General features: G+C 39.3%; 1 protein-coding gene across 1 annotated transcript in view; it reads right to left on the reverse strand.

Moving 5' to 3' along the window:
- Window positions 1-728: 728 nt before the first annotated feature.
- RAB11FIP2 (RAB11 family interacting protein 2) overlaps window positions 729-23,359 on the reverse strand; it is a 69,771-nt gene continuing 47,140 nt past the window's right edge. The window contains exons 4-5 of the mRNA XM_054983653.1: window positions 9,215-9,260; window positions 729-2,473 (exon numbers count right to left, since the gene is read on the reverse strand). Of these exons, the coding sequence (XP_054839628.1) occupies window positions 2,252-2,473; window positions 9,215-9,260 (268 nt within the window). The 3' untranslated portion in view covers window positions 729-2,251. The remainder of the gene's footprint in view (window positions 2,474-9,214; window positions 9,261-23,359) is intronic.

Consider the following 23,359-nt stretch of genomic DNA (forward strand, 5'->3'; position numbering starts at 1 on the left):
CAACTGCTTCCACCAAGTCCCCAAGCCCTGCAGAGTTCAAGATGCAGCCAATCACACACCCTGCCCCCAACATTATAAATCCTTAGTTAGGATATGAATATCCCTGATACTGTGCATGCAACATGGGGCATAACTCCCTGGTCCCATATCATGAACACTTAGAATGCATGTAGAAAGTCTCTGATTATGTGAATTCCACAAAAGGGGCATTTTACACAAAAGCAAAGGCAGAGAATGTGATTGCCTTATATATTACAAAACTTCCCCTGGACCTGGGACTCCCTGCAAGATCTTCTGGTAGCTATCGTTATGCAAGATTCAAACTGAAGACATTGTGTATACAATGCCTGTGCATTTCTGCTACACCATTTCTTTTTCTACAGTCTTTTTTCCCTTGATATATCTAATGGGCATCAACATCAGGGCTGCTGGAAGTTTCATAATGACTTATGCTGTGCCTCCTTCCAGTATACCCAATTGAGTGTGCAGTTAGAGGACTGCTTGTCCTCTAAGCATGTGAAGTGATTCTAGTCTAGCCCCTTCTAGTGGTGATCTTCTTGTTGGCGAAAAAGTTTGCTCTGCCTTCTTCCTAACAATGGCCGTTTCCAGATAGCTTACCTGCACCCGGAACGTTGTGCCACGTTGCGGGGAAAATGTTTTCCCCACAACGTGGCGTGACGTTCCGGGTGCAGGTAAGCCATCTGGAAACGGCCAATGTACAGGTGAGATCTGAATGCATGCCCACACTTCTCCAGTGAGCTACTAGGGAACCCTCCTGAGACGGTGATCTTTTGTTGTTGCTCCAGTGTCTGTCTGTCTTTTGCCAGGCAAAAAAATTGATGTTCCTTATCCCCAATACCTGAACCTTTGTGCAAGGAAGGTATTAGAGCTGCCTCTGCAATGGTGATTTGTGGACCAACAAAAAGGGAACACATTTACAGGAGGGAGCTCAGGCATGCATCTATGAACTATTTGAACTGGGGGCATTTTTTAAAATTAAAAAAGGTAAAAGTAAGTTTTATTCTTCAGTTTCTTTTCAGAAAAGTTCTGTTGTGTAATGTCCATTGTGCAAACATTAGCTTAAAGCAACCCTACTTTTCAACACACACAACCTTATGAAAACTTATTCTATACTTCACCCTAGCAAACACACCATTAAGAAATATATAATGCAAAATACACTACTGTAAGTTTTTTTGATTACCGGTATAAAACAGCATTTCTCATTAGAAAATGCATTTTGCCACTTTGAGAGGAAAACACACAATATACAAATATTACCCAGAGATGTACTTAACCAAATACATCCATCATGCTTAAATGAAGGGCAATATTTGATTTTTGACACAGAATACATTTTAAAAAAATAAGGCAAAAACTTGCCTTATTTAAAACAACAATTGCGGGGATTCCCAAAAGCAAGCAAATATACAATTTGCATTTTCTGTCTCAGTGTAGCAAAAGCCAGAGAAAGATGTGTATGGTGACACACTGATTCTTTATAACATTATTGTCTGTCAGCTGTATCTATTTTAAGTCACACAGACATGTGAGGTATTAATTCATCACTTCTTTTGTTTTACCTGCTCAATCCTAATGCATGCTTCTATGTTTGAAACAAGTTGTATGCTATACCTTTTTCAACATAGCCAGTTTCTGTAATAGTCTACACGGTTTTAATAATTTGCTATGTGCCATCTGGAAAGTCCAAATCCTAATGACAAGATTTAGAGACACCAATTTAAATGAATTCTGTTTTAGAACCAATCCATGTGACAAAACTTTGTATGAAGCTTCTTTTTTTTTATTAAGCATGGGTTGTTGGCTATTACTGAAATGTTAATATAAAATCTCACATTATCCCATTTTTCTTCATGTTTAGAGCTGCAAATTTCACCCTGCTTGTACATATCCACACTGACAACATGCTGTATCAAAAAGACTGACTGAGGTGCAAAGTAAATATTCAAGTGTACGAGATCTTATCTGTAGAGTGTTATTCAATTGGGCTATGATGTAAAAATTATTCTCATGTAAATATTTAAGGTAAAAGGAATGTTTTATGGCAAATAGTTTATTTTTGCAAATATTATGCGGTTCATGTACAGAAGTACCAGTTTTGAAAAAAGCCTCTTGATATTTGAAGCCAACCTATCTGTCAAGAAGAAATGAGGGGATAATGAAAATTAAGCTATCATTGTACTGTCCATCCCCATTACTCTCTAAAGAAATGCCATCGAGGGCCTTAGTTTTAGGAAAATTTGCCAGCTCGTCGAGAAGGTTCATATGGCACTCGAAGAATACTGGGAGTTTCTTCCATTACACGTACAAGAAGATTGTCAATGTAGTCCTCAAGTTCACGAATGTGGGTGTCTTTCTTCTTAAGTTGTTCTTTATGTTTCATTAATTCTTGTAAGACCTCTTCATATGTAAGACTGCGATACCCTGCGGCAGCATCAAAAGGATTTCCATCCTAGAATAAAGCAGAATTTTAAAAAGCATTTGGGAGTGAATATGAAACCTCATATGGGCGCTCTCTCTCTATGCTGTCTCAGTATCACGCCAGACTAGAATAAGTCATGCATTATAACTGCATTTAAAGAAGTACACAGAAAAACATCTCAGACAGAGTAGATTGTTTATCCGGTTTTGATCATTTGTGGCTTGATGACTCAGAAGTCAAGCATCTTTGTGTATATATAGTAAATGCAAAATTTACTGTTGTCTTTAGGCTATCATGTACCAAATTCTTTAAGAACTGCTAAATGCTCATCTAATGTAATTTTTAGGGATATTAACTGAATACTTGCTATAAGTCAGCTATGACTTGAGGGCACTCAACCACCAAACAGTAATACATCAAGCAGTACTTCTGTGCAACTCTCAACTTTATGATGCTTGAGGGCAATGTCCAGTGGGTTACAAACATCATAAATTAGTGAATGACCTACCAGAACAGAACCCCCAAATCTTAAGGCCTCTGGAACAGTTCTTATTATACAAAGAAATGTTGAAAGAATACTCTCTTGCTACAGTACGCTTCCTTATCACACTATGGACTGATACAAGGATCGATTCTGTCTTATATTACAACTGTCACGCAGAAACCACTGAAAATACTGCTGCATGATGCAAGGCTGTTAATGCCAGAGAATCTGCTAGAAGGATTCCTCATTGCATCTTTTCATGCAGATTTGCTGAAAGCACTAGCATGAATATTACATGGAAGATGCTTTATGTATTTGGTTTAACTGAAATAGACTGGTACGATCATGTTTTCCCAAGGTTAGCCAATCAACAGGAACGTTTGATTTGAACCATATGCCTTTTAAAAAATACCACCACCACCCAAATGTTACCAAAACAAATTTAATTTTAAAACAAGACCTTTTATGATGTGTGAGCATTTACTTCTACACAGTCTGATTTACAAAGCAATTTGTGGTCCCAGGAAAGCACCGGAACCATTAGAATGATTTTGCTGATTAATCCTGGCCTCAGTTCAGTAAGAAAGGAATGAGAAGTTGCAGCAAAATATAAATACTAAGGAATTTACAGTACACCAACTTTTCAAGCTCTCGTTGTTGGTCTGTAGCAAAAGCAGGAGCAGATTGTAATTGAGATCTAAGGGAAACAGGCCTCCATCTGGGACCCACAGTGCAGCATTATTAAGTGAACATTTCTCTGGAGTACTTCCCACTTTCCTGGCAGAAGATGCTGCAGGGGAACCAGTCTACATTTGAAAAAAATCCAAAACGATTAAAATGGATAATAGATGTGGTTCAAAAACATTTCTTGGTTGCTTCCCAACAGTGAGATAATTCTTCTGTTCTCATGCCTTTTAATGAATATACATTCTATTTTAAGCATTTGTCTACATCTAATACATTCTATATTTAAATAAAATGTTAGGGACTAATTCATGTGTGTGCATGCGCGTACAATTACTCAGTTACATGTACAATTGGTCAGCTGAGTATATGACCTGCTTCCACGGAGAAGTAAGATATCTAATATAGCATCAGGTAATGTGAATGCTCTGACTAGTGCAAATCATCACTTGATGTTGCAGGTCACTGAACGATGAATGCATATTTGTTAATAATATGCTTTCCCCCTATCTTTTGAAGCAGTCATACTGACATAGACACAAGTGAGCTAAACCCGCTTCTATACATTTTTTTTAAAAGTAACTTAAAGAACAGTGTTTGACAAACTGAATCAGGAAGTGGCTATGAAAACAACTGCTAGATCTTACAATTGCATTGCAAGTACATGGTCTGCTGAACAATGAATCAAGAACTGATATCTGAAAAAAATCAATGTAATTTGAAAGGTGTACAATATTTTTTAGCTGAAGCCAGACCCTATTTGTTTCATACCTATATATCTAATCCAATAAATTGTCACCTTTTTTGGTGACTCATTTCTGACAGATCTTGTCTAACAGGGGAATGCAGAAAATAGAATAGTGTAACTAAGGCACATCCAAAAACTACTGTTTGAGCCGCCTTTTCTTTGATAACTCAACCTTTAGGAACACAGCCAAGGATTCATGTAGCTCCTTAAGCTCTATTTGTCTAATTACCCATTCTAGTCCTCCCATGGCTGGGATACAAAAATCAGAGAACTTGGATTTAAGCAGATTTCAATGGGACTAAATAGTCTGTGGATGAGGTTGTTTATGTTAATTTTCCAGACTGCTTAGCGTGTGTTTAACATCTATATTTTGGACAAAGTAAGAAATATACCAGAATTCTAACACAGCATTTACCTAGAAAGAAGAGCCCACTGATTCTACAGAATGATTTACAGAATAATAAACTAGATTTACAGAACTGGAAACTAGTCTAGCAAAGAAAACATGTGTTTCAGCAGTCTTTTCCAATGAGTCAACGGACACTGATGGGAAAGTTTAACAGATTTAATAAAGAGCCTGTTTATAGCCAAAAAAGCCTTCAAACAGGCTCACTAGCAAAAGCAAAACAAAAAACCCTCTAGAGCCTGCACTAGAACTATCAACAGCTTAGATCCTGAGACACTTATGACATAAAATGTTTGAATAATTATCTTCAGGCTTTTAAGGCAAACTTTAGGAAGTTTGGTGACATAAATGGATGCCTGTTTACAGCTGAAGCCTATCATTAAGGAGAACACACACTGATGATCTAGGAAGTATGCCCCCTCAAATATGCAAGAATTCAGCTTCACTCCCTTTCATAGCAATCTGTATCTACACTTTGGCACCTCTCACATCATTAAAACATGCAGGTGGTGAAGTTGGAATAAAGTTAATTAGACAGGGCTAGCTAGCAAGCTCGAATATATGCTACAAGTTAAGCACTCAGTCAATTGTTTAAATTTTTGAGCTCTTGGAAACAACTGAATGCAAAAGTATGTTTGACTGATTTATATTCAAGAGATACAATTTATAATTTCATTTAAACGTGTTTTTGTCAATACCACAATCCCAAAATTCCCACTTCACAGATATCCTGTTTGGGAGAATGTTACATTGAATTCAGATATATTATACTAGCATTAAAAATGAAAAAAATAGCTAGCCCTATTAGTCTACAATTATAACACAAATGTACATAATCTACAAAAAAATCTTTCATAAACAATAAGAATGGTCAGATTTCTAATCTAGAAAAGAAAAGCTGGAAACAGTCATTGCTAATTATTGTATGTTGCATCACAGATGGTTCTGCATAAATATATCTTTAAGATGTTCACTTATGTTCAGACCATATGTACATTTTAAAGCACAACTGCCATGTCTGTATGCAAATACTAAAGTTACTGAAAACAATATGAATTCAGTCTTTAGAAAACATGGCACGCATTTTACATATGTTAAAGGAATGAGGGGAAATCTAATTGTAACAAAAAAAAAAAGATTTGTGTCACTTACCAAGTATATTTCTATAATACCCAAATTTCATAAAAGAAAATAGAAAAATATTTTAAATAGGTGAACATACAGGGAAAGCCTTGATAACCAAATATTATTTGCGTACAGATAGTCACAACTACAGGAAAATAGAGAGATAAAATGGTAACTTGACATTCTTTGATCATCTGTTTGTTGTTCTAATGAGGAACTTTGCTCTGGGAATATCATCCAAGATACTTTCACATCTCTTGTCCTACTTGCTTCATCTCCCTTTCAGTTCTTAATTAGGCTTTAAAGAGTTCTCACTGCCCTTTCAACTGGCTACTGCTCCTGTTTAAACACCGCTCATTCACAGACAGGTGTTGGCACCAACAGAGCACAAGGCATATAAACTTAATTACCAAACACTGCTCCCAGAAGAAAAGAAATAACAATTCATTGGAAGAACACCCAACAAATTACTTCAAACTATTTAAAACAGTCTTGTAAAAATAGCTGTATTTTAAACTTAGCATATAAAAACAATGCTTTCTACTTTTGAACAGTATTTTGTATAAAATAATCTGGATTCCACAACCTTACAAGTAAGATACAAGATAGCTTATCTCCCAAAATTGGAACAAGGCCATAAACAATTATTCCTATCACCCTCAGTTCCTGTAAATAATTAGTAGGTAAAAATTCTAATCAAGCTTTTGCTTACAAAGGATGCAATTCTATGCCACATACATGGCAGTAAGCTCCACTGACTTTAGCAGCAACTTTTTCTGAGTAAATATGCAAAAGATAGGGTGCACATACCACTAAAATCAACAAAGTGCAGTTCTATGCAAGTCTCACAGACACAATCATGACTAATTTTCAATGGAATGGACTACAAAACTGCCAAGATAAAGCAGATTTTGATATTGCTTTTAAATTTATAGATTAAATTACTGTTTGGCTGAATTCATTTTTATCTGACTGAAAACATTAGTTTACTGCATTATAAGATCAAAAGAGCCAGTTTTGTGTAGTGGTTAAAAGTGCGGGACTCTAATCTGGAGAGCCAGGTTTGATTCCCCACTTCTCCACTTGAAGCCGGCTGGGTGACCTTGGGCTAGTCACAGCTCTCAGGAGCTTTCTCAGCTCCACCCACCGCACAGGGTGTTTATTGTGTGGATAATAATGGCATACTTTGTAAACTGCTCTGAGTGGGCATTAAGTTGTCCTGAAGGGCAGTATATAAATCAAATATTGTTTTTGTTATTATACAACAAGAGACAAAATCAAAACATTTCTCGTTTTTGCTGCAATCTGGCACGAGAGATGGGCACGAACAGAAAAAAAACCCAAACATGATGTTCATTGTTCATTGCCATCCACAAATAGGGAATCACGAACAACCACGACCATGGCCCTGTTAACGAACATGTTCGTGGTTGGCTGTTCGTGGGGGCCAGCAGGCTCTCTTCCAGCCATCATCCAAGTTAAGATCCCTACTGTACCACTCCCAGAAACCTGACCTGAGCAGGCACCAGGAAAGGTACCAATAATAAAGAGCCTTGCAGCAGCCCTGGACCTTGAAGGGGTAGATCTCTATCCCACCACACACAAAGAAAATTCAAGCTCCAATGCACTCTATCAAAATGCCAACAACAACTGTCTCCACTGTCTGCAAAGTCAGAGCTGGGAGCCCCCCTCCTTCCTGGTCTTTGCTCCCTTGTAACAAATTTGGAGTTCCACACTTGAAAGGAAGACCTGCCTATCAAGCTAAATTGGGCTTAGATTGGGGTTTCCAGGGCAACAGCAGGAGTTCTGACAGAGTTCAGACAATCCCTGCCTAAGTTGCCAAGGGCATTGATTGCAGGTGCCAGACTGTCTGGCTTGATGAACAGCAACAAACAGCAATGAACGAGGCTTGCAATGACCACTTGTTCGTTTAGAATGGGGACTCATGAACAACTTGTTCGCATGCAGCAGGTTGGGCTGTTCATGACTTCTTTTGGTTCGTATTGCTGTTCGTGCCCATCTCTATCTGGCACACTGTAACACTGTTAAAATCTCAGTGAATGGAATGTCCATTCTGATCTTTTGAGTTTACCGATGACTTTGTCCCACTTAATCCAATAGGACTTACTCCCAAATGCGTGTGCATAGGACTAGACATAAGCAGCCTATGCACCAGTCCAGGAGCTGCAGTATCTTTTCAAGCGACCAAATGCCAAATTCATTTTTAAACATCTACTCTGCTTGGAAACCAGGCTCTAATATCATCTAGTTTCCAGCTGAAACTTTCACTACACTAGCTATTCTTCTGACTTCATGGTCAAATAAATATTTCAAAGAAACACTTAAAGCCTGTAAGAACTCTCTTATTGTTCATAAGAATTCATCTATTTATAATACCAACTCCACTAAGTTTATTTATCAACTTAATATTTGCATTTTGGTTTAACCTGAAACATTTGGTTTAACCTGAAAAGATTCAAAGGATTTAGATTTGGGAAAGACTTGTTGAATTTGTTGGTCTTCATTAAATCTATTGATTAGAATACATACTCTGTTAATAAAACCAATAAATGATTATTGAAGTAACTGATATAATGGATCTTAAATCTATAGTGTAGCATTAGCGGTATGAGTTCCAGTGGCTCATCTCAAAAATAAATCTAGGGAAAAAATCTGGAAAAGGACAATAAAAGGCAACTAAAATGACACAGATTGGAGCACCTTTTCCATAAGGAAATGCTAAAGAGGTTGAGGCTCTTTACTTTAGAAAAAAAGACAACTAGAGTGGAATACTAATAGTTTAGAAAATTAAGAATAATTTGGAGAGAATGGATGGATAATGTAATTTTTTTCATATAACAGAATAACAGGTCAGCAAATGACGTTAGGCCGCAGTTTCAGAGGCAAACTGAAAAAAAATGACTATTACTATATAACCTTTGGAATTCACTAGCAAAAGGACTGGAGATGAATTTTAATGTAGAGAGTTTAAAACATGATCATATACAATCATTGAAAATTAGCTGAAAGCTGGTAACACACCTTTGTAGCAAACCAGTTCCTTTATGTTCAGAGGCACTCTCTCACTGATTAGCAGATAGTAAGAAGACACCTTTATACTCTGCTTGTGAGCTACTCCAGGAGAAGCTGGTCAGCCCATGTTAGACACAAGGACATTCTTATAAACATGTATCGAAGACGCCCAGTAAACATTTCCAAAGTGCATAAATGGGACAGTACTAGTCATCTAAAGCTTACAATGTTTTTAAAAGGACTAAACTGTTTCATATAACACAAAGAATGAATTGGTATCTGTTAACTTACCACTGTTTTCCTGAGGTCTTCAGTTTTTGAAGGGTTCACATTAAGACTATGGAAGTAACCAAAAAGATATATTATATACTAAATATAACTTCCATCTATTTAAAAATATTAGATGCACAGATATAAAGTTCAAAAATCCTAAGTGCGAACAAATTTCTCCTTAAGGAAGTATTAAATAATATTAAAATATATCCAGGCCATAAAGAAACTTCAGATATTTTCTAGATTTTCATACAATACACAAAAAAGTGACACCATGTGTTATTTCTTATTAACAAATAAAGCCATTTTTAATATTGCAATCACATTTTACCAATTCTTGACATACAAAAAATATTTGTCATTATGACGCATTTGGTGGTAGGAAGGCAGAAATGTGTGTGCGTGTGTGTGAATATATTGGTGCTCTGACTGGTTGAGGCCAGTCTTGAATCCATCTAGTGATAGTGAGCCTCCCTACTGGTCTCCTGTCAGCAGGGAGGCTATATAGTCATCTCGCCCCCCCCCCATGAATCATAGTCTGATCAAGATGGCTGTTCTTCCCTCTTCCCTTTTCCCCGTGCATCATTGCAGGATGGTATGGGCCACTATCTCAAGAACTGTATTTTATTGTAATATATGATTATATTGTTGGTGTGGTTTTATTCTGGTTTTAGATGTAATTTATATCTTGTTGTAACCCGCCCTGAGCCCACTTGTGGGGAAGGCAGGCTAGAAATCAAATCAATCAATAAAAAATTAACTCAGATCTTAGTATTCAGCTATGGCATCCAATTGACAATTTTTCTGAAAACTATTCATTCCAATAGAAACACCTAAGATTCATGAATTCCATTTTAACGTGTTCCAGAAAAAAAAGAAAAACAAGAATATATATTATGACATAACTTCTCATGGGCCTGAGCTTACTACAACAGATGCATTAAGTTGTAACCTTACCAGAAAGACATACATACATGTGTAAAGAAAGAAAAAGTAGTGAAGAAAGAAGATTTTATAAAGTGAGGCCCAAAGCAATACAAAAGATTTCTACGCAGAACACAAATAAAACTATGAAAGTCAATTTAAAGAAAATATACCCATATAGCAATGAAATGGCAAAGCAATATGAATAATATACATTACAGCCTATAGAGGCACAATTATTTTCTGTACTGAACTAGGCACTCTCAGCCTCAAGGAGCTCAAGTCTGATAGTGTCAAATTTGCAACGGATTCCAAACTAGTAGTTTCACATGCAAGTCTACCTTTGAAGGATCTGTGGTTTTCTTCCATAAGTTTTCTGTGATCACTTTATAACTTTAGCAATACTTTTTGTACTCAATTATTCATATAATCCATTATACTTAATAATAATAAAAGTGAAATAGAGTTAAGGATTTTTTAAACTTCATATGGTGTAGAACTGATGACCAGTTGTAGGAAAGACTACAAGCTATGTTAAGTAGCTTCCAAGTCCCAGAGGGGTGACCACATTGCATTTTGGCTTCTTCTGCCTTTTAAAGTCATAGCCAGAGGTTCAAGATTCTTTCCAACCACAAGTGCTAGGAAGAGATTTTTATTATTAAAAAATCAAACACAAGATTATCATCATTCTGTGAAAGCTACTAGATTCTGCTCTAGGGGCCATATTTTACAATAAATTATATGAATGCATCTATACAGATTTTAGATTCATTGGAATGATTTTTAAGCAATGAAATAAAAGGGCTTTTCAAGGGTCAAACTAGAGAAAGTTGCTAGGAGTTGTATATTAGAAGTTCCAAATATTTTTTTTAAAATAGAAGCAACACAAGGGCTTAATTTGGATCAAAACCACATTTCAAGGAGGAGTGGAATTTAACCCCTTCTCCTGTGCTGTTTTCATGATCTAAAAATCTTCCCATGAAGCTCCTATTTCCCCCTGAGATATACGTACAGGCAGATGTTGCCTATATCTTTCCTCAATGAAGGTCCAGTTTCAGGTTTGCAGAAAAGTGCTAATCCCACCAAAGGCTATGACCCTGATCCAAATGGGCCTCAGTGGCTACTATTTAGAAAGGAAATAAATACTTAGGAACTCCAAAAGAATTTCCAGTATTTTCAGTGCAATCCTATGCAAAGTTACTCCAGTGTAAGCCAACTGATTTAAATGGGCATAGATTGGGGTAACTCTGCTTCCAATTCCATAGATAGGGTATCCACAAGACTCCCTCTTGGATACAAACTTTAATGCAGGGAGGGGGTTTGCGTCTGTCAGTAAAGCTGAGAGCAACACCGTCCAGAGCACAGGCTTGGTCAAGAGTCTAAACCCCTGGAACAGTCACTCAAGGCGGAATGGTCAAAGCTGAGATACCAGACTAAGATGCATCCACCCCCTTCAGGAATCAACGGTCACATCAGCAGAAGAGAACTGAATGTTCCAATGGTGATGGGAGTGGAGGAATTCTTGAAGATTAGCTACTGGGCAGCAGCAGTATTAGAAGGTGACACTGGCGGAGGATCTTTCACAGACAACAGCAGTTTACTTCAACTAACCCTGGTTAGTACTTTGAAGCAAAAGGCGGCACTGGTAAACCACTGTCAGGGCTTGCGGTGGGAGCTGCTGGGCAGGGCACCGCCGTGCCTAGTCCTGACGTCAAAGGGGTGTTAGGGATATTGCAGGACCCTGCTCTGTGGATGGAGGAGTGGTATACCTTACCCACACTCCCTCTCAATCCACTTGCTGGCCTGCTCAACCTGTTCCCATCGTCCCGCTCAGTCTCCTCCATCAGTTCTCCTCCTTGCCTCCTTTCACTCTCTTGCTCCACTCTCCTCCAACTACACTCCATTGCCCCTACACAACCCCCCCCCCCCATGAGTGGACTCTCATTATATCTTACCCCTCATTCCAGGCACACCTCTCCTTTGCCTTCCAGCATTGTCCTGGGCTGCCTCAAGCAGTTGCAGCTGGGGTAGCTACTTGGCTGAGTTGGCCAGCTACAGCTGTGTCTCGTGGGCTGGCTGTCAAGCCTCTCTGGCTGAGCTGATTCTGAAGGCAGGTCCAGCTGTGGCCCCTTGGCTGGCTGCCCAGCTTCTCCCACACAGTGACTATGGCAGCTCCACCTGGAGTTGCTTTACCCCTGGCATCCCCTGAGCCAGGTTATTGCCTTCTAGCTGGGCTGTAGGCTGGGGCATGGCTCTGAGCTGCTGTGGCTGCTTCTCATCTGGTAAGGCCTCTGCTTGGATAGCTGCTGGGGCCTTATTCCCACTGCCTTTGCCCTCTCCCTCTGCTCTGACTCCCTCAAGGTTGACCCCGCTCTCCCTGTTTAGCCCCCTATCCTCCCACTGGAGGGTGGGGCTATCTGGTTTCCACCTGCCTCTTCTGGCCCTCTGAGGCTTGGGAGCTTCTTCCCCTCCCCCCGGTATAGGCAGGTTCTGGCCCTGGTTGCCAGCTGGGGCATCTGGACAGCTGCCTCCTGGCTGCCTCCCATCGCTTCTTCCCGGCAAGTCCGGGGGCTGTGCCTCAGACCCCAGATAACCACTTCTGCTAATCTCTTACCTTGAAAACCCTATGATGAGACAATCCAAAATGAAAAAAAGATATAGTGCTGGAAAACAGGACCCTCAGGTCAGATGGCACTCAACTGGTTACTGGGAAAGAGCTGAGGACAAGTACAAATAGTGCTATTCTTAATGATGGGACTGGATTAAAGCTGAAAGGATATTCAGTTGCAGACATGAATAGATGCAAAAGGAACGTCCAAAGCTGTGCAACACACACAACAGAAACATGGAATGTGAGAAGCTTGCAGCCAGGTAAGCTAGAAATAGTAAAACAAGAAATTGAACGTTTAAACATCACAGTTGTGGGTGTGAGTGAACTAATGTGGACCAACTCAGGACATTTTTAGTCAGAAAACCACAAAGTGTTCTATTGCGGACATGAACTCAAAAGAAACGGTGTTGCTCTAATAGTGAGGCGAAACATAGCACAAGCTGTCAAGAGCTACAACACAAATACTAACCAAGTAATATCAATCAGACTTTAGGGAAAGCCTGTTAACATAAACATCATTCAAGTTTATGCTCCAACTACAGTTGCTGAGGAGAAAGAAATCGAAAACTTTTACACAAGTGTGAAAGAAGAAATTGATCGTACATCTAAATAAGGTATGCTGATAATCATAGGTGACTGGAATACAAAAGTAGGAGATAAAGCAGAATCAAACGTGGAAAAAATTGGACTAGGATTACGAAATGAAGCAGGAGAGCAGCTATTAGAATTTTGTGAGGCCAACAACCTGTTCATTGCTAATACATGCTTCAGGCAACCAAAAAGATGATTTTATACATGGAAATCACCAGGTGACCAATACAGGAACCAAATAGATTACATAATTGGAAGCAGAAGATGAAGAAGTTCTGTTCTTGCTGCTAAAAGAAGACCAGGAGCTGATTGCGATATAGATCACGAGTTGCTAATATCAAAAATTAGAATAAAGCTGAAGAGAAATATTAAAAGAATCATAATGCAAAAATACAAACTAAAGGATATTCCTGAAGAACGTAAAGACCATGTAAGGAACAAATTTGTAATACAAAGTTTAATTGATTGTGAGCCAGAAGAACTATGGGCTGACGCCAGAGATATTATCAAGGAAGAATGTGCAAAGACTATTCCAGTAGCCAAAAGAAAAGGGAAGTCTAAATGGACGAATGAGGAAACTCTTAAAATTGCTAAAGACAGACGGGAAGCAAAAGATGATGGAAATATAGTCAGAATTCTAAATGCAGCTTTTCAGCAATTTACATGCAGAGACAAAGAAATCTATTATAATAACCAGTGCAAAGAAATATAAGAGAACAACACAAAAGGAAGAACAAGAGAGCTGTACCACAAGATCCAGGAAATCAAAGGGAAATTCAAGTCAAGGCTTGGGATGCTGAAAGATCAACATGGAAATACAGTATCTGATCAGGACAAAATAAAGGAAAGGTGAAAACAATACAATGAAGAAATATACAGAAGAGATGCAAGGATGACAGATATTTTTGAAGAAGAGTCCTTTGATGAAGAACCAAAAATCTTAGAAAGTGAAGTAAAAGCTGCACTCAAAGCAATTGGGAGAAACAAAGCACCTGAAGTAGATGGAATACCAATAGAGCTATTTCAAGCTACAGAAATGGAGTCCATCACATTAAAGGGAAGATGTGGTCTTTGGATACTTTCTGAGGGGAGGATAGTGTTCTGTTACTTTGAATTAATATAGAGGTAGTAATCATTATATTATATTAGAGGTAAAAAAAATAGTTTGTGATAATATACCATTTTATTGATATATGTAGGTACAATATGTTATAATTTACTACGTTATAATGTCATGAATTGGATAAAAATATAAAGGATATTAATAATTTTGAACATTATAGATATGATAGATATATGTAATAGTGCTATCTAAAGATATGCAATGGTATAAAATATATTACTATGACCCATTCTTAGAATTAGGATATAGCTATTAATATAGTGGACATATTATATTGTAGGTTATTGGATATTATGGATAGATAGTACTAAAGGATATGGAATGTTAGATAATGGTATTTATCATTAGATAGGTATTATTATATTATATATATTTTAGCTTGGTTAAGGTTTTATTTAAGAGGTAATAAAGGGAATGGAAAACTGTCGGAAGTCAACAGAAAAGGGGGGGAAAGGGGGTATTACAATATGATGGAGAGTTAACTGTGTATGTTTTTATATTTGTATAATGACCCATCCAATAAAAATTTGTAAAAAAAAAGAAGAAAAGAAAGGGAGTCCATCAGAATCTTAACAAGCATCTGTCAACTAATATGGAAAACAAAACAATGGCCCATAGACTGGAAGTGCTCAGTCTACATTCCAATTCCAAAAAAAAAAGGGATGCCAAAGCCTGCAGCAACTATTGGACTATTGTGTTAAATTCCCATGCAAGCAAAGTGGTGCTCAAAATTCTACAGCAAAGACTCTTATCATATACGGAACAAGAAATGCCAGATTTTCAAGCTGGATTCAGGAAAGGAAGAGGTATTAGAGATCACAGTGCAAATTTACGATGGCTAATGGAACGTACCAGAGAATTTCGGAAGAAAATCAGCATGTGTTTTATAGATTTATATGGCTGTGTGGACCATGAAAAGCTATGGATAGTGTTAAAAGAAATGGGAGTGCCACAATGTCTGATTGTTTTGATGTGTAATTTGTACTCTGGATAAGAGGCTACGGTTGGGACAGAGTATAGGGAAACGTTTTCTAAATGGCAAGGGTGTCGGACAAAGATGCATACTGGAAGGCAATAGGAAAAGAGGAAGACCTAAAATGAGATGGCTTGACTCAATAAAAGAAGCCACATTCTCCAGTTTGCAGGATCTGTGCAGGTCTGTTAATGATAGACATTTTGGAAGTCTTTCATTCATAGGGTCGCCATAGATCAAAGGTGACTTGATAAAATAACCCAAGCTACTGATACAGTCAAATATGTACTGTAATGCTACAAGCTTTAATTGGTTTACTTGTACATCAATCAACTAATGATGTAATCCTATAGCAGAGTTGTGGAAGGGAGGGCAAGACTGGTAACCAATTGCCTGGTATCAATGGAATGCTAACATAGTTAGACTAGAAGCAAGCATGCAGTATGACAGGGCTGTGCTGGTAAAAGGCTGGGTCAGTGTTGGATTGGTACCCTTACTGCAAGGTTAGAAGAATGGAATAAAGAAATTGACAACTTTTCACACATCCCAACCACAAAGCTCAATAGGCATACTTTTGTGCCAGCTTTGTGCTGCACCTAATAAAAAAGGAGTCCTAGTTAAAATAATGCTTCTGTTCTCAGACTCCTTACAATACTCTTCCTCCAAAGCACACTGAAGAAACCTAAACACCATTACTGCAACTAGCACAGTAAGCCAAAGAACTTCCACAGATAAGTCAGCAGCGTAGGATCATGAGGGAGAACTCATAGAACAGTTACAGACCATCTATCCCTCCAATCTCTGCCTCTTACAGGTGCCACAGCCATAGGCACCATAGCAGTTACTACTGAAATAGGCCATGTCTTCAGAATAAGGATAAGAAGAGGCTATTGCTTAGATCCCAACTGTCAACAACAGAGGCAGTCTCAGTGCAGGGTGATCATGACAAGCATATTGTGGTTAATAAATGTAGGATATAGATTTCTGGAATAAGAATAAGCAGTAATAAGAAAATCTGGAACCTTGGTAAGAACTGGTGCAGATTATGTTTTTCACCTTGGTTCCGAGTGGACCAGTGCATAGTGGTCTTCGTCATAGAAAAGGCAATGAGGTGGGAGGTGGGCACTGAGCCTTCACAGCCATATGTATAGTAATGATAATGGAAATCATAAGAAAAGTAATGTGATCATTGGCGTGTTTGATGATGACCCAGTCCCAGTTGATTGTTATTGTCAGGTGGAAATGAGGAATCTCTCTGCCTTTCAACAGGCCATACTGGAGAGAGGCAGCGGGGAAATGGCTGTTGATGGTTTGATAACTTCAGGAAGTTCACCCTCTCAAAGAGATGGAACCAAAGCATAACAACATCTGGGAGCTGGAGATGGGGTTTTCAGAACCTTGGATGGACTCGATTGAACTGAAGTGATTGGACCTGACAAAGAGGATTTCTTTCTCTTGTGCAAGTTCAATGTCAAGCAAGGGTTTATCAACATGCTTTGACATGAGCTTAGCTTTTTTAAGCAAGCAGCTCTGACTGGCACAGAGGTGGAATCAAGGAAGATGCAGCTGGAACCTTCTGAGCCATGCCCAATGCCCTGGTGGAACTGAGGAGGCCCATTCTGGGTGCTGTGATTCGTTAGCTGCAGCATTGTGATTTGTGTCAGTAGAGCTCTTCAGGGCTGACTCCCACAGAGCTGCTTTTGAGTCGCAATGCCCTTTCATGGCACGCTTTGAGTGTGAATTGTTTGCAGACCACACCCCATAAGGTGTCATGGCCTTCGCTCAGACAGAAGAGGTATTTTCCACGCCCATCTGATTGGGCCATCTTCATCCCACAACGGGAACACTTCTTGAAGAGGGTCTTTGACACCATGGAACCAAAGGCCCTAACTTGCGTAAAGGATGATGGATCCGAGGAGCAGAGAGGAGAGACATCCTTCTTCAGCAGTGGAAAAAGAAGAACTGAGGGAGGGAACCACTCACCCCACCTTTTATAGCTATGCCGGCGGGAAAAGTGCGTGAAAAGGCTAAGCAAGTGTCTTGCACCTCTAGGAACTTTAGAACATTTGCAGCTGGCCTGTGCATGCATAGATCCCATGTGGGACTGCACAGAAGACATGACGATGAAAGATTATTACATTTTCTGAAAAAGAGAGAGCCTGTTGCCCATCAATATGACGTCAAATACTATAACAAGAGATGCTGTAAAGAACAACTTTAAATAAAGACTAGAGAGAATCATGGCCAGGAGGGAGAAAGGGGCACTCAAGGCCAATTAAGCAAGTGCAGTTGTGGGTTCTAAAAGCAACAGTACCATATAAAAAGATGATAAATCTGGAGAGGTAGATTAGTGAGGTCACTAATACAATATTCTTTCTTCCTAGGTTTCTGCTGAGAGTCAGCAGACTAAGCAAAGTCAAGTCACCATACTTTCAATCTTGATCCTTGAGACAAGTGGAAAGTAGTCTAACAAAAACAACTGTGTTTATATATCACTTTTCTAGACAAATTAGTGACCCACTCAGAGCGGTGACCAGAGTCAGTATTATTATTCCTATAATACAGCTGGGGAGCTGGGGCTGAGAGGCTTACCCGAAGGCCACCTACTGAGCTCATGGCAATAGTGAACAGGGTTGCCAGAGACCTAGTTTGGTGTAGTAGTTAAACGTGGCTGGAGTGTAATCTGGAGAACTGGGTTTGATTCCCCACTCCTTTGCTTGAAGCCAGCTGGGTGACCTTGGGTAAGTCACAGCTTCTCGAAGCTCTCTCAGCTCCACCTACCTCACAGAGTGATTGTCATCATGAAGATAATAACCCACTTTGTAAAACGCTCTGAGTGGGCGTTAAGTTGTCCTGGAGGGCAGTATATAAATCAAATGTTATTATTGTTAAACATGACTCCTTTAGCCTTTCCTCATATGACCTGTACTCCAGACAACTCGCCATCTTTGTAGCCCTCCTGTGGACACTGTTCAGCTTGTCAACATCCTTTTTAAACTGCGAAGCCAAAAACTGATCACAGAACTTCAAATAATAAATAATTATTATGTCCGGTTTTCACCCAGATAGGACTGTCTGGGGTACATACTGGACACCTGAGGGAGGGTGGAGAAGAGGAGAAAGGGAAGGGAAAGGCAGGGACGGGGAGGGAGCAGTGCAGTGGAAGCCAGCTCACTTACCACCACAGAACAGGTGCAAATGGACTTGGCCGGGGAGAGTGCTGCTCATGGGCTGGGCCAACAGTGCCACCATCTCTCTGCTCTCCATCAAGTACTATGCCCCAGAGAGGGCTGGGCTGGCCAGGAAAGGGAGGAAGTGGTGTATAAAAACTGGGCCATTTGCCACCATGGAACAGGCAGGAGTGGACTTGGCCCAGGGCTTGCGTCACTTGCAGGCTGGCCCCACAACATTGCCACTTCTCTGCTCCCTGTCAAGCAGTGAGCCCCCAGGAGAGTTGGGTGGACAGGCCGGCTTCCCATCACTGGCCTCCAGCAGTGTGGCCTTGCCTCTGAGAGACTGGGGAGGAAGTGACATCATCATGCTATGGCTGGGAGTACACAAAGTGGGCATGCATGAACGTCCCAAGGGTGAGTCATGGGGGGGGGGTTCCCTCTCCCCAGGATCCATCTAGAAGAGGGAGACCACCTGGCTTTTGAACCATAAGAGTGCTGATTTGCAGCCCAACAACTTAAACCACAATAATACAGCTTGTCAGGAACTAAAGCACCAGAAGCAGACCTTGAATTTTGGTGAAAGGAACAAGGGACGTTGGAAAGGTTACAACAGAAGACACACAGAATACTTACAGCCTCGGATTTGGTAACTAGTCACTGGCAACCAGTGATTCCACGTTCTCAAGGAAGTCTTAAATAATCCAAAATATCCTCTTGAGAGAAAGGAAGAGAGGCATCATTTCCTTGGACATAGCCTCAGGGTTACTCCCTGAGTGCATTCTCTAGGCACAGAACCCAAATATGGGACTATACTGAAACCACAAAGAAGAACTGGGGTAACACTTTCTAATTCTTAGACACCATGGATTCTAATATATAGATTCTGAAGAGCTAGGAGAACTGCTGATCATTTGTTATTATCTCTCTCCAGATGACTATGGGAATATTCTCAGGGACAACTCTAAATATAAAAGCCCTAAGGTACGTTCTGACACTTCAGACACACTGCTTGATGTAATTACCATCATCTCCATATTGCTATTAATTAGAATTACAGGGTATTTAAACGTCCCTCAATCTCAAAAACACAGATACCCTGCATAACACAGTTTTCTTTAACAATTTACATATGCAGCAAAAGGTTGCCTTTAATAAAGTTAGCATTTTTAATTATGTAATTTTTAAGGCTAAGATCAAAAGATTTCACCGCCAAGCTATTTTAAAAACACTACAGCTTGGACTGTGTTAGGCTTCCCATTTCAACACTCGCCATTCAAAAATCTATGCAACTTCACTTCATGACATTCAATCACTATTTTAGCTTTGTAATTGGCATCTCAAGACTAACAACAATTTCATACCAGCTCAAAAACCAATTCATTAGAGTCTTTTTATAAAGACAGCAACCTTTTCAATCTATTTTACTGTGAGATGAAGCCCCATCCTATGCATGTTTACTCAAGAGTATATCCTACTGAAATCATCAGGATTTACTTTAAATCAATCATTATAAACCTTTATGGCTGCTTAATACATAAAATAAGCTTTATGAAAACTTTAGAAACTTGGGAATGTTCACTGCCACTACCGCTTCTGAACATAACAATGTAACACTATGTGCATTCATGGTGTTTTAAATAATATAATATTTAACATTTCTTGAAAACATGTTCTGAAGGCCTGAAAAACTCATATAACTATTCAATGCTATATGAGCATTATGTAATATTTTTTAAAAGTATAATTCCATTAGAAAATTCTAATTGGTTGGGGTACATTGTTAAAAGGCTAGGATAAACTGTTCACATCAATATTCTGCAACTGTCACTGATTCCAAAGCAGTTAAAATGTAAAAAGAATTTATCAAAGGATAGCGGCATTCTCATTCTAGATCGTATGCTTGTATACCACAAAACTGCAATCATAACAGGCAAACTCAGCCCAAACTATAAAACAATACGCTAGATACTAAACTATCCTCTCATTAGAATCACTGAATGTTCCCTACACAAAGGACAATTCAATCAACTTTCTTTCTTCTTACTAAGTATTCCTTGCCTTGAACTGTAACCAACAAGATTTGACTTATATGCCCTAAACAGAGAATGATTGTGTATGAACGTGCCATCAAGTTGCAACTGACTTATGGCAACCCCAGAAAGGGGCTTTCAAGGAAAGTGAGCAGAGGTGGTTTACTTTTGCACAGCCTGCCTTGGTGGTCCCCCATCCAATTACCAACCCTGCTTAACTTTCAAGATCTGATGACATGGGGCCATACTATGCCACCTTCCCTCCCCAAGTCACATTAGCAAAAATATGTTTTAGCTTCCCCTATTCACCATGCTACTCTCTCAAAGCCTCAATAGAATTGGCTCATGTACTCTTGTACCTAGTCCAACCTTAAGGACTCTGTATGAAGGTAAAATACTGCCAGCCTTTAAATATGAGAGAACGTACACCTGTCAAAGATAAAGACCCCAAACTGATGCATTACATTTGTATAGATAATAGATTAACGAAAGTACTCTTTAAAAAGTCATCCCAAACAATGTTTAAATATGAATATGTATGCATAAATAACATCTGAAGAAATAGTAATTATGTTTCGCCAATCTTGCACGTGAACTTAAGTGGAAAACGGTTTGTGAAAATTTGGAAATGCATTCTTTGCCAGCATGGAAGATGGAAACTTAAATCCTGAGACAGAAAACAGTAATATTAAGGCTGTTTGAAACTTGATAAATACTTGCATGATCAATAACAGGTATGCCAAGAGCCAGTTTGGTGTAGTGGTTAAGAGCGTGGGACTCTAATCGGAAGAACCGGGTTTGATCCCCCACTCCTATGCTTGAAGCCAGCTGGGTGACGCTGGGTCAGTCACAGCTTCTAGCTCTCTCAGCCCCACCCACCTCACAGGGTGTTTTGTTGTGGGGATAATAATGACATACTTTGTAAACCGCTCTGAGTGGGTGTTAAGTCATACCGCCTGAAGGGCGGTATATAAATCAAATGTTATTATTATTATTATTATTAATAATACTGAACATAAAATGTTATCAGCATGCAGAAGCATGGAAATTCACAGATGAGACAATGTTACACTGAGACTGGCAGACAAGAAGAAAGAAGAAAGATAAACAAAGCAGATGGAGATTACTCAAGACATTTAATTTTTCCTTGAGATGTGATTTTCAAACTGTTTAAAGTAGCAGCGGAACATTTCAAAACAAAAGTTGTCAATAGATTGCAGGATTAAATCAAACAGGTTTGATTTGTGTTTTTATAATACAATGTACTGAAATATTTTAAATATGCAAAAAATCATTGATTTTGATATTTTCATTATAGTCTTTTCAAACAGAATAAGGAAACATGCTCAATGAAACAAAACCAGAATTATACAATAATCACTTTCCATCAAGATTTGTATTTCTAAACAAATACTTTTAAAAAGAACTAAGGTGAAATTCTAAGAAAGAACTCAGAGTCCAGCAAAAGAGAATTTATTACTGAATTGTCTTTGCTAGAAGTGGGATGGAAGGTAGCAACAGAAATATCTAAAAGAAGGACTTCTTGTTTTCAGCTGTGGGACTGCATGTTTTAAAAAGCCTGGGATGTACACACACAGCTGCAGGACTGTAAGAGTTAAAACCTCACAGAAGCAGAGAGCTACTCTAAGGGATCTGACTGGGTAGCATCAGATCCCTTAAAGCCTCACAGAATTAGGCTACTCTAAGGGTTCTGATTGGGTAGCATGAGCTGGAAAGAGGAGGGTCTGTTTGCAGTTCTAGCTGAGAGAGGACTCAAATGTGAAGAACTTGGGAGAGAGAGTCCTAACAGAGAGCAGTTTTAACACTGACAGGAGAACTGGGAAAAGTTGGCAAAGAGGTTTGGGAAGTAGATGCAAACTCCCAAAGAAAGGGGATAGATCTTCTAAGGAGAGGAGATTTTCCCTACCTAGTTAAACAGAGAGAGAGATCTGGAGAGTGAAGAGATCTCTTGTCTGATGTGGCTGGAAATTGCCTGTTGAGACCTTCAGACTCAGTTAACAACTGAAGGAAAGCACTAGTGTGTGAAGAAAGGTGGCTTGAGGTACTAGAAAGGGAGTACAAGTATTCCTAACTCCAAAAGAAAAAAAAGAATACTAAAAGAAAGTATCCTAGAGAGCTTGAGGAAAGCACTTTTGGATACTTACTATGAAGAGTCCTTCTCTCCTGAGGAAAGGAGGACATCTTTGGGTGCTTCCCACTGTCTAATCAGGGAGGCAGGAAAACAGAGTTACACTTACCTTTAACTGTTGTTCATCAAGTGGTCTTCTGAGCAGGTGCACATTGGGACTGCACACATGTAGGCCAACCACGTAGAAGATTTCCAGAGCATTCTAGAAGACTAGGAGCACCCCCTCCCTTTGGTGCTTTCCCACCAAAAATATCACATGAACAAGAGGAGGGGTGCTATTCCCTCAGTTCTCTCCATGCTGCCACCAGAGACCCCCAGAAACTAAGGTTCCAGAGAATTCACAGCAGGGCAAGAAGGAAGGATGTGTGCCTACCCAGAAGATAGACCACTCGATGAACAACTGTTACAGGTAAATGCAACCCTGTTTTCATCTTCATGGCTTCTATGCAGTCCCATATTGGGAGAGTAGCAAGCTCACTTACTGAAGGAGGTGGATGTGAAGCTTTCAAAGTCAGAGACTATGAAGGACCACCTTCCCAACAGATGCTTAGTTCCTCATTGACTTTCACCCAGAGGTGCTTCTGAAGAA

Source organism: Eublepharis macularius, chromosome 6 (assembly GCF_028583425.1).
Source record: "Eublepharis macularius isolate TG4126 chromosome 6, MPM_Emac_v1.0, whole genome shotgun sequence".
Taxonomy (NCBI): domain Eukaryota; kingdom Metazoa; phylum Chordata; class Lepidosauria; order Squamata; family Eublepharidae; genus Eublepharis; species Eublepharis macularius.